The sequence below is a fragment of the Ahaetulla prasina genome, chromosome 1, assembly GCF_028640845.1.
Source record: "Ahaetulla prasina isolate Xishuangbanna chromosome 1, ASM2864084v1, whole genome shotgun sequence".
Classification (NCBI taxonomy): Eukaryota; Metazoa; Chordata; class Lepidosauria; order Squamata; family Colubridae; genus Ahaetulla; species Ahaetulla prasina.
In genome coordinates, this window is record NC_080539.1 from 274,443,943 (window position 1) to 274,456,999 (window position 13,057).

General features: G+C 36.0%; 1 protein-coding gene across 1 annotated transcript in view; it reads left to right on the forward strand.

Annotated features, from left to right (window-relative positions):
* Positions 1 to 583: 583 nt before the first annotated feature.
* MICAL2 (microtubule associated monooxygenase, calponin and LIM domain containing 2) overlaps positions 584 to 13,057 on the forward strand; it is a 137,096-nt gene continuing 124,622 nt past the window's right edge. The window contains 1 exon segment of the mRNA XM_058161707.1: positions 584 to 883. Within this exon segment, the coding sequence (XP_058017690.1) occupies positions 620 to 883 (264 nt within the window). The 5' untranslated portion in view covers positions 584 to 619.

Genomic DNA, 13,057 nt, shown 5'->3' on the forward strand with positions numbered 1-13,057 from the left:
TGGTCATGTAGCTGGCATGACTAAACGCCAAAGGTGCACGTAATGCTGTTACCTTCCAAACAAAGGTGGTCCCTATTTTTCTACTTGCGTGCTTTCGAACTGCTAGGTTGGCAGAAGCTGGGACAAGTAACAGAAGCTCATCCCATTACCCAGCACTAGGGAGTTGAACCACTGAACTGCCGAACTTTTGATCAACAAGCTCAGCATCTTAGCCACTGAGTATCTTTCTCAACATTGCTATAAGCATATCCATTTATATAACTTCTGTAGTTGTAGCAGTTTTATTTAAAATTCTCTCAATAATGGTACTTTTCCCCTCTTCGATGACAACACTTTGAGTTCTACAACAGGGGTCTCCAACCTTGGTCCCTTTAAGACTTGTGGACTTCAACTTCCAGAGTCCCTCAGCCAGCAAAGCTTAAAGGGACCAAGGTTGGAGACCCCTGTTCTACAAAGTATTGTGTATTGTAAAGGTTTGGAATTTTGTCCTGATTTATACTAATGATTTTTATCTATCTCTTTCTAGATGTTACATCTTGGGACAAGTTGACAATATCTCTCAGATGAACCTCTGCTTAAAAATATGCCATTTGTACATGCTACTCAGTCTTCTTGAAACATGGGTGAAAAAGACAACGATAAGTACAACCAAGCTAATCAAATATTTGAAAGCTTTGTTCAAGCTCAAACATGCAAAGGTTCGATACAGGCTTTTAATATTCTCACTCGCCATCTTGAATTAGATCCTTTGGACAACAGGAACTTTTATGCCAAACTTAAATCAAAAGTGACCAGCTGGAAAGCCAAAGCTTTGTGGAATAAGCTAGATAAAAGGGCAAGCCATAAGGAATATAAACGTGGAAAATCTTGTACAAACACAAAGGTAAGGTGAATTTTGTACTTTATTTTGAATCTGATCCTGCTTGAATAAATCAGGTGACCCTCTGGTTTTATAGAAGAAATTTTGGGATACTTCTTTGGGTTTAATAACATTTCTGCACAAATTTCCTCTTACGGATAAAAGTTCTAAAGTCTATTCTTATGCTTTGCTGTTCATACATAATATATCATAAGCTATGTACATCTGTTTTTTTTAGTATTTGAAAGTTGAACATGATACATAATTGTAAATTTCCAGTTACTTTAATATGTACTGTAAGTATAACGAATAAAACAAAACAAAACAAATTCAAATGTTAATTTTAATATATTAAAATATATGTACTTGCTTCATCTACTCGCCTTTTGAGGAAGGTTATTGTCATATTTAACTTGCATTCGAAGTCAAAAATGCAAAGTGAGCTGGGAATACTTAATAAGAAACCAAAGCAGCTTTTTTGTTTCCACTGTCAGCTTTCATAAGAACCTGTGAGTGAATGATCACTAGGTAGATGGAAGGGAAACATCCTTTTTGAAAAACTGCATCCATTTGCATCCAATTAGGGTAAAATCCTCTGTTTCAAATGCAGGAAATCAGGAGTCCAGGCAGTTCAAATGAATATAAGGGTTTATTGCAAGCTTAAGCTCTCTACAAGAATCTGAAATACTAACAGTCAAAGCAAATTGGCACTGTTGACAAAGAGTCAACAGAATTCAAGTGGACTGGACTTAGATCTCTTGTGGACATGAAGGGATTCGAGACTTGTGACATGTTTGACTCCCTCTCTTAGGCTCATCCTGGTAATTTACTACACTACGAATCTGACATATTAATACAATTAGTCCTCTGTTAATGACAGTAATTAGGCAACTCTGTCGATAAACAAAGGGGTTGTGAAACACAATGTTACATAATAATCACATCAACTCATGTGGCTTCAGTTGCAGTTGTTGAGCTAAAAAGCTGTGCAGGATTCACTTAATATCACAAGATTAACATTTAGGTTCTCCAGTCAGCTTCTCATTGACTTCACTTGTTGGAAGCAGACAATGAAGGTCATAGATGGTGATCATGTGACTGCAGGATGCTGCAATTGTCATAATTGTGAGCCGGTTGCCAAGTGCCTGTGGAGATGCTCTGACAGCCTCAGCTTTGAGAACTGACCATAAGTTTACTCATGCAACAGTGTTGTTTGTACCTGTGAAAGTCATTAACTGTAGCACTGATGTGAACAAGATAATTTGAGTTACATGTTGAATATATGAAATATGTGCAACTTAAGTAGTTAGTAACCTTCTGTATTTAAGGATTTTTTAAAATGTGTTTTTTATCCCCAGGTTAGAAAAGAAAAAACTGGTCTATCCCAAATTCTGTTATTAACAATGGCTTTTTGACATTTTTAAAAATGAGAATATTCCACAGAAACTAAAACAAAAATGACATTTGAATAGAGAACAGTATCAATTAATAAATTTCAGTTATTCCAAAATGAACCAAAATCGTTTTATATGCTGTCAGAGTAATCAGACTGTATGTATGGAAATGCTTAATCTGAGGAATGTAATGAAAACACTGACTGGATTGCCAGCTGAATGTAACTATCAAGGAAGCATTCTTGACTGATGAATCATTGTTTCCTGTCAAAAAATATCTATGATATAAATATGAGTGATAGGAAGTGCAGAAACAAGAACAACTCCCCAGTGACTACTTTGAGGCAGTACTGGTATTAAAATACTAAATATACTAGGTTTAGCACCTTAGAAGATTAAATTACATGCCAGTATATAAATCAGTTGTGGAACTAAAATCTTCCATACAATTAGTGAGAATAAAAATACTTGGAACAAAATATGATTCTAATGTTGAGCATTAATGATCATAGAATTAAACTTTGTGGAAGGGCTAGAATGTTTTGCTAAACGTTAGAAAATGTTTAGCTAAACATAGAAAATGTTGAATTTTCTGCATTGTAATAAATATAGCAGCAGTCTTGCATATTACTTTCTATATTATTTCTGATTGTCTGTCTATCTGTCTATCTGTCTGTCTATCTCTATCATCTATCTTGTAGCTTTAAAATGTATATATTGCATTATTTATAATGGGATGTATAAGTATAAAATACATACAATAAAAATAAATGTAATGGTTAAGGCATTAGGCTACAGACTGGGAGAAAGTGAATTCTAGTGTCACTTTAGGCACAAAGCCATCTGGGTGACCTTGGGCCAGTCACTTTTTCTGAGTCCTAGAAAGTAGGCAATGACAAAACCACTTTTGAAAACCTCAGCAACAAAAATGCAGGGATTTGTCCAGGTCATCTTTGAGACTCAGACATGATTGAATGGAAGAAAATATATACATACAGTAGTGAAAAATAATAAATAAAAATTTCTGAAACAAAAAAACAGGAAAATCACTAGATGTATAAGAAGTAAACAGTAACATTCACTTTTAAATAAAGATATATTTTCAGATGTTGGATACAGCAATATTAGAATAGAGTTAAGACAACTTTTTAATGGTTGAGGGAGAACTTTGACAGATAAATCTCTGCTTTGTAGGAAAAAGTAAGCATTCCCATTTCTACTTTAGCCTCTGATTTAATAGGAATGCCTGTCTAAAATCAATTTTGAGGTAGGAGTACCTGAGGAATGCAAAAAAACTGAACCACATTTTCCATATTGATTAAATTGGAATCATTGTATATTTTCTAATGTTGCTTCTTTGAATTTCTGCATATTTTATTGAACTTGATTGGTAATTGGGGAAAAAATGGGATATTGGGTAGAATAATCAATTGTACTATCACTTATGCTCCTCAAAAAGCTGAATTTAATCTATTAAATGTTGTGCAAAAAGGCCTGCAGAGCACCTGAGATATGACCAAACCTCCTTCAATAATTCAATAATCTTGACAGTAAAATCCATTTTGCAATGTTAGCTCTTGCATACTGTGGAGGGGGGTGTATCCAACTAAACATTACTTCATTGTCATAATTAGTAAGTCAATTGTGCATTATTCAGAAAGGAGGGATTCATCTGGATCAGAACTCTTAACATGGAAGTGAGTGATTTACTACCTGTCTTGCTATAGTTCTGATGTTACACACACACACACACACACACACACACACACCATTTTCCTGCTTTTTGGATACCTGCTGATCTAATATCAGTAGAAACAATGGATGGCTTTTTGAATGGGGCAGATATTTGCAGAGAAGGTTGGGCAGGCTGTTCTTGCTCTTTAAAATTCGTGCAAATGGAGCACCTACAGCTATCTGATGTAATCCTAATCACTTTTCCCAGTCAGTGCTTCAAGAGCAGACAGACTGGCAATAAGTACATTGCTTAATCTGTTTGTTTTTGCTTGATAATGTCTGGAATACAAACTGAGCTCTTTTTTTAAAAAATGCAGTTCCACAGTAAGATACATAAATACTTCACCATACCCTTTATGCATTTCCAGCTAGCTGAATCAAGGTACACGAACGCTGTATATGTCAAGTGTGCTCTTTGTTAGATTAATATTAAACTTTATTGTTTCTTAGCCAAGGCTTGAAATGATAGATCAATTTCTCAGGAAATATGAAATTAGTTAATATTTAAAAGTATTAATTAGTATACATTGTTGGACGAAATATCCATCTGGGTTCAGTTCCAAGTGAGGACAAAGACACTGGAAACATGGAGGCTGCTTGGAAAGATGGTTTAATGGTGGTCAGGATCACATGGCTTGAGTTCCTGAACAGAAAAGAGGGCTGAGATCCTGTGTGCTCCCTGGCTTTATGCTTTCTCTGAGCTTTGAAGTTCCTGGGGCACAGGAAGAGTACCCTGATTGGCTGTCAGACTCCCAGGGGGTGGGAGTCTTAGCTAGCCTTGCTGGCTGATGTAATCTTCCCAGGTGCCATGTGGTGAGTTTCAGTTGCTAGATGGGTTCTATTATGATGCAGATGATGGCCCATTGACAAAGGTGGGGGGTGGCAGGAAGTTGCAGGGAGCTGCTTTGTCTTTAAAACATGTTTCTCCATTTCTCATCCAGGGAAATATATTCTGCCTTTTTAAATATTTTCTAAAATATTTCATTCTTCTAGGAGGGGGGTGGTTGCTAACTTCCTACAACATATTAATGGAAGAAAAAAAAATCCATTTGAGCTTCATTAAGCTAAGATTATCTTGATACTAAAACAAAGTAAAATATTATGAGAATAACAGCAGCAATTGTTATGATATATATTATAACAATTTCACCCCCACCCCCATTTTCTATCAGTATGAATGTAGTTATATTTGGAACTTTAGAAAACATATTTGATATCAGTGTATATTTTTATTTGACTTTTAAATATTTTCTCCTCTTCTTTCATATATTCTCCTTCTTCCTTTTGAGAAATGTAGTTCAGAGACCAATGAAGTTATTGTTGAAGGTACATGTTTCAAGTAAATGTTTCTTGAACAGCACACACTCTTCTACCCATCCCCACCCCCAATTTTAATGCAAATTTAATGGCTTTTGGCACTGAGGAGTTTTTAAAGCAATCGGGCTTGGAGGAAAAGTTTAAAGTAATGGGAGTACCTACATACTGGAAAAATGAGTTTTTTCTTTTACCATTGTCTCCTTCCAAAGGCTGAGAGAGGATAACTGGCCCAAGGTCACCCAGGTTTTTTTTGCCTAATATGAAACTAGAACGCACTTTATTCTGGTTTCTAGCCTGATTCCTTAACCACTGCACCAAACTATCTCTCTAAGGACTGCAATTACAAAACATTCTAATAATGTAGAGCAGAATTCAGCATCGCTTAGAAATTGTGGAAAATTTACAAGTTGCTTTGAATAAAATGCTTAGATTCAGCTAATAAAACCAGAGCCAAGAAACTTATTTAAAGCCAAAGGGCTTTCATCAGCTCAATAAAAAAATAATAATTCTGGGACTCCCTCCGATTATTTATGCTTATTTAGCATTACCTGTTTTATTTCAAACCACAAGAACCGCAGACACCAAGACATTACTCTGATGATTTCTGTACTGTGCAAGCACACGCTGTCCTGAAAAACAACTGCAATTATTACCAGATGACAGTAAGCACAATCTCTCAATAAAAATAATGTTAGGGGGGAATAAGTATGCAATTTTAGCACAAGAATTAGCTGTGAAGACAAGAAATTATATGGTCTACTAGAGATAATTAGATCAGTGTGCTGTGATAGCAGAGTGAGCAAGATAAACCAGACAATGGAGACATAGGAATCAGTTTTTAGATAGCTTGGAAATAATCTGACTTATGTTCCTTAGTTCAAAATCATTTGAAATGACCAAATGGAAGCATTTGGTTCCAAATGGTTCCAGTATAGATGGAAGAACCCTAAGATTGTTTGATAGGAGATGTATTTGGTAAATTTGCAAAATTCCAATTTGTTGTCATCTTTTTGAGAATTGCTGATTTTACTAAATCCAATAATTTGGGCAGAGTTGCTCAAAATAACTAAACATCTCTTTACAGCATTAAATAGAAACAGCATTAAATAGAAAGAAATAGAAATGCTTGAAGTTTTACCATTTATATTATTTACATAATGATTTAGTTTACAAGTGTTCATGTTTTTTTGAAAAAGAAAATTATAGGAAATAATTCTTTTTCAAGCACCGGTGATGAAAGGAAACATAGACAATACTTTTTTGAAAACAGGACAACATATTTGACTTCAGGAACATCTTGTTTGGAGGGATTAATTTTGGTGTAATGCCATCAGCACTAAGAACTGCTTTTTCTGGCACTTGATTGTTGCCTACAGAATGAACTTGGTACAGTTACTTTTTATGTATATTGTTTCCAATAATGTAATAGTGAGGGATATTTAGCTAATGTTTTGACAGTTTAAGACAGTTTTGCAGAATAAATGGAATTATTTGTTTTAGAAAGTTATTGATACTGACTTCTTGTTTTAAAATGGACACTGTGCTAGGACAGTATTCCTAGAAGTGATGAAATCAGGTCAGATGCTTAAATAGTAAGAGATGAGATATTTGTGGTTAATGCCACAGTGAAGTTATAGGAAACTTAAGGTTATGGGAGGATGATGTGGGTCTTGAGTCATTGTGGGGAAGCTGTTCTAGACTATGAGAAAGGTATGATCAACAATTCTTAAGCTTCTGGAAGGAGCTGAGTTCTTACACTACTAGCAAGAGACAGAGCAATAAATTGGCAGATGGCATATGCTGAATTTTCAGAACAAAACAAGGAAAATAATTTTCCTACTTTTAAAGTTACACCTAGTTTGTTGACTGCATTACATGCTTCCATCTAAGCTAGTAATACTTTAGATCAGCAGTACAACCCAGAATTAAGTTGTGGGTTAATTTTAAAAAATCAGTTTAATAATCCAATTATGAAACAGAAAAAGTATTTTTCTACACAGCTTCAAAAATATAATAGCATAAAGGTTCTAATTAATATGAGGGATGAGATTTTTCTGGGCCCTAAATGCAGGGGTGAAATGCCACCAGTTCAGACCGGATTGGCAATCCGTAGTGATGGCGGCGGGTGGTTCGGAGAACCGGTAGCAAAAATCCCTGCCCCCACATGCCCAGCTGAGCCGTGCGATCATCAGAGGTTGTTTTTTTAACTTTTAAAAACACTTTTTCTTTGGCCGAAAAAATGCTTTTAAATGTAAAAAAAAAGCCTCTGATGATCGCGTGGCTCAGCTGGGATCATCAGAGCCTTTTAAAAGCATTTTTTTCTATAACCGCTTTGGCCGAAGAGACTTCGGTAGAAAAAATGCTTTTAAAAAGCTCTGACGATCCCATCTGAGTTGCCTGATCGTCAGAGACTTTTCTTTTAAAAGCAAAAAAAAATGCTTTTAAAAGAAAAGAAAAGCCTCTGATGATCAGGCAACTCAGATGGGATCGTCAGAGGAGCCTTTTAAAAGCATTTTTTCTACAAGCACTTTGGCCGAAGAGGTTGTAGAAAAAATGCTTTTAAAAGTAAAAAAAAAAAAGTTGGCCATGCCCACCCAGTCACATTACCCCCCCCCCACCAAGCCACACACACAGAACCGGTAGTAACAAATTTTACATTTCACCACTGCCTAAATGCTATGAGATTTTTTGGGTTCTAAAGGCTATTCAAATTTGGATAGAAAAGGGGAAAATAAAAGTCGATAGGATAGGACAAGATAATATAGAAACCTGTTTGATGATAAAGAAAAAGATAAATTAGCATTGCAAGTACAATAAGCCTCAGGCTAATCTTTGAAGCCCTGCTTTCCAGCCATAATGTCTACAGCCATTTCTTTCAGTGGAAATCTGCATCTTTTCAACAGTCTCTTCTATTCTCAGTGAACATAAACTGAAATGAAAATAAAAGATTGTTTATTCAATGAGCAGCAACATTTAAAATGGAAGGTAATTTCCCACGCGGGTCACTTGGTAATTGGTTTCTTAATTGTCTTTCAATAAATTGAAAGGTTCCAAATATTACTTGGTACATCCAGTTCAAAGTTATAAATCCATATCTACTTGATTATCCAGAGAACTTGTCCAAATAGATGGTACAGCATTGGATGGACAGAAGCTAAGCTGTCTTAATGCAGGGCAGGCTGTTGTATTCCTCTGAGGTTTGGAGAATAATGTGAAAAAGTATGAGAAAGAAGATAAATAAAATATAAGCATATTTGTCTAAGAATGTTTAGAGTGGGATCCTTATCCTACTTTGGGTTTAGTTGCTTCTCCCTTTGCTAGCACATGACATTTAATGTGCTTCTGTGGAGTCAGTATGGCTGTTATAGAGTTATGAAATAAAATATTAAAAATATAACCAATGGGCATACTTGATAAAATCCAAATAGAGTTAGAAACAAAAAAAATCTAATGAAATGAGATTTGTGAATGCTACAGTGGTCAAAATGGAAAGCAAAGACATGGGAATGGATGCAACCAGTTGGCCATGTTGAGAAAGCTTAGAACACATTACAAAAGAGCAAGAAAGTGATTCTTCATATTCAAACCTTGGGGCATGTAGGCATGTAGAATTTAGCCTGCCAGAAGCTGCTTTTCATACTAATGAAAGTTCTTATATCTGTAGCAAGGATCTTATCGACTCAAGTCAAGTGTTTGGCTTCTAGTGAGAGAAATCAGTTCTACTGAAGAATTATTGCAGGAGCTCAGGGCTACCTTGTGACAAGTTCAGGAAGAATGATGTAGGCTGCCAGCTACAAAGGTAAAAGGAAAATAAAACTTTTGCAGAGTCTTACATCTAAATCAAAATATCCCAAAAGTAACAGAAAACAGATTTAATCCAAACTGCAAAGAATAAAAAAGTTGTCACTAATTATAGGGGAAAAGATAAAGATAACATTGAGTAAAAGAGGAACCAAATAAATAGAAAAGGTCAAATATTTTAAACTGAACTAAAGCCAGAGTAAAGTCACAGATCTATATTAGTGAACCAGCAATAGAATGAGGAGAGATCAAAGTCCAAGCAAGCAAACTGTCATGCTCATCAAAAAAGAGATTGTAACTGAAGGTCTCTTAAGACAAGGAATTTTCACTACCCCTCATTTGACAATGCAGAGGACTGGGAAAATAAATGGTAACAATCTCTTTTGCAGTGCTTTATGGTGAGGACATTCACCGTAATTCATTTTGACCTTTGAATTCCTTTATTGAAATAGAATCATGATTATATATGTAGCAATAGGGCTCATGTATTAAATTCTGTTGAAGCCAGGTGATGTTCCCTTTTGTTGATTTTAAATCAACCAAGCATAGGTCAATATATGAGGGAGGGAAGGAGGGAAAGGTAGATTTTGCTTTGGAGCAGAATTTTACCGAAATGCCAGAGGTGGCTTTCAGCAGGTTCTGACCAGTTCTGGAGAACCGGTAGCGGAAATTTTGAGTAGTTCGGAGAACCGGTAAATACCACCTCTGACTGGCCCCGCCCCATCTATTCTCTGCTTCCCAAGTCCCAACTGATCGAGAGGAAATGGGGATTTTGCAGTAACCTTCCCTGGAGTGGGGTGGGAATGGAGATTTTACAGTATCCTTCCCCTACCATGCCCACCAAGTCACACCCACAGAACCGGTAGTAAAAAAATTTGAAACCCACCACTGAGAAAGGCCATAGAAACAAAATATTTTGCCCAACAATAGTTAAAATATCTACAGTTTAGAAAAGATATATTAATTTTGCTGTATTAACATTAATTTAAAGTATATAATGGATCAAGACTGTTAGATGGGAATGTTTAACTTTTTAATGTAACATGAAGCAAAACAGCTCTTTTATCAACATAAAATGACATTCAAATCACTTAAAGAGAATGTTAATTACCTGTGAGCAAAATTTATAACCATGCTTAATAAAACTGTTAAACTATTTTGTCACTCTGATAGGTGGCACAGAATATCTGGTAGTGCTTAACTTAAACATATTTGACACGGATTTTATTTTTACATTTAAAGCTTTGTCTTAAAAAAGCCCAAATTCTATATCAAACAAAAATTGTGGGGCATAGCTGTAATCCTATGTATTGGTTCCTAGAACAAAGTCCTATCAAACTCGGGAATACTAAATTCTGAGTGCAGCTTTCTTAACAGCTTTTAATAAGAAATGCACACAACTTGCTTAATTTACTTGCCAAGCCAAATATAATCTATTTAGTCCAGTGTCCCAACAGATGACTTTGTTCCTGTCTCAAAAATAACTTGGAGGTACGTTTCCCTGCATTCCTGTGCACTGCTATGAACAAAGAAGCTTTTTCTTTGAGGACATTGGCATCTACAGTATTGCTTTAAAACAATCCTTTGTAGTTCACATCAGGAGTGAGATAAATTTATCTGATAACATCTGCTATAAAAGTTGGAACAAATTGGTGCTTACTTAAACTATTTCCTTAGATGTAAATATAAGGCATCAGATCTGTATGATATCAGATGCATATTGAATAAGGCAATTATGCTTCATACACCTGGCTGTAGAATGGTGGAGGTGGATTCTGACCTAGAAAACAATTTTTTGCTTCAAGCTCTACAGTAAGTTCAATAGTATGGCATATTAGTGAGTTTTATAAATGTCTATTATTTAAAATAGAAGTTACCTTTCATCTTATTTAAAAGTGTTTTTATGCAGTCTCTGTAGAAACCTTCAGAACAATGAACTGAACCAAGTAGCAAATTCAGAAAGAAGAAAAAAACACAATGGCAAAAAAATTTCAAAGAACAAGAACACACAATGTTAGACACAATAAATCAAGTTGTAAACATGTGTGCCTGCTTTATAAGAACATACCAATTTTTTCATTCTGCCATTCTCCTGAATCCATCCCATTACTTTGTCAAAGTAATGGTTTTGTAGGAAGTTAGCACGCCACGCCCCCCTAGAAGAATGAAATATTTTAGAAAATATTAAAAAGGCAGAATATATTTCCCTGGATGAGAAATGGAGAAACATGTTTTAAGGACAAAGCAGCTCTCTGCAGCTTCCTGCATCCCCCCACCTTTGTCAGTGGGCCAGAGGCAGAAACTCATTCTCCCCACCTTTGTCAATGGGACCATCATCTGCAACACAATAGGACCCATCTAGCAACAGAAACTCACCACATGGCACCTGGGAAGTTTACATCAGCCAGAAAGGCTAGCTAAGACCCCCACCCCCTGGGAGTCTGACAACCAATCAGGATACTCTTCCTGTGCTCCAGGAAATTCAAAGCTCAGAGAAAGCATAAAGCCAGGGCGCGCTCAGCATCTCAGCCATTTTCTGTTTAGGAATTCAAGCCATGTGATCCTAACCACCATTAAACCATCTTTCCAAGCAGTCTCCAGGTTTCCAGTGTCTTTATCCCCACTTGGAACAGAACCCAGTTTATACTATACTTCCAACAGTTTATACTATATTAAAATTGCACAGATCCTTTGAAAGATATTCTTTGCAAAGCATGGGAACATGAATGAAGTACCTCTCTTCAAATCCCTAAAACAGCTACATCTTTTTCTAGGTTATAAGCTGTCCCTGTATGCGGGTGCATGCAAACCCTCTTTGGTTTGCTTTCTTCTCAGCAAAATTCTTCTTCTTCATGCAGTGTAGCTTAAAAAACTTATTTGATGAAAGAGAGATGGAAGTGGTTCCTTAATGTTCCTTAATGTTAACCATATTATCCATTTATCTATAGCAAATTCTGTCAGTCAGTTCTTCTCTTTTCACACACTGATTTTTTTATTTTTTTTATTTTTTTGCTGCAAGTCAGCCAAGGCAAAAGCACCAGAGCAAACCTGATAACAACCTTAAAGTAATAATTTACTTTTTTTAAAAAATCTCCTTAGATTCCGATTTTGCAAACAGAAGAATGAGTTAAACAGAAGGCATTTCATAAACCAGGCATAAATCCAGAACGGAAGCTAATATAAGCCCAGAATGACGCTATTGGGTCTGTTTTTCTGACTGTTCTCCTTATTGAGTCTTTGCCTAGCTCTTTGTGTCTTATTTGCTCCCTTTCATCATAAATGGATTAACTAGATTTGGAAATGGAGAAAAAGTCTGGAATCAATATGTAGTACAAAGTTAGGTCTGTAGAGAGTCTCAGTCATTCAAGTCATGGTTGTCCCAAAGGTGCTTTTTTCCCAAAGTCCAGTTGCCTCCAGAAAAAGCACCTTTGGTACTTTGGTTAGGTGTTTGTACTGTATATTAAATGTTTCTTCTTTATGTATCTTCAGATTTCAATGTAACTGAGGATTAATTTGTTCAGTCTCATTCATAATTTGCTAAATACAAGAGTCTAAATACTAATGCTGGGAAAGACTAAGGGCAAAAGAATGGGACGACAGAGAACGAGGTGCCTGGATGGAGTCATTGAAGCAGTAGGCTTGAGCTTAAATAGACTCCAGAGCAGGGGTCTCCAACCTTTAAGGCTTGGCGGACTTCAACTCCCGGAGTTTCTCGGAGTTTATGTCCGCCAGGCTTAAAGTTGCCAAGGTTGGAGACCCCTGCTCCAGAGGATGATAGAGGACAAGATGGCCTGGAGGAATGTTGTCCATGGGGTTGCGATGGGTCAGACATGACTTCGCAACTAACAACAACAACAAAGCACTACTATGTTTAATGCAGTTAAGATCTATATTGGTGTTTGTCCTCAAATATTTTAATATGAATGGCAAACGACACATGTAATTTGCATTT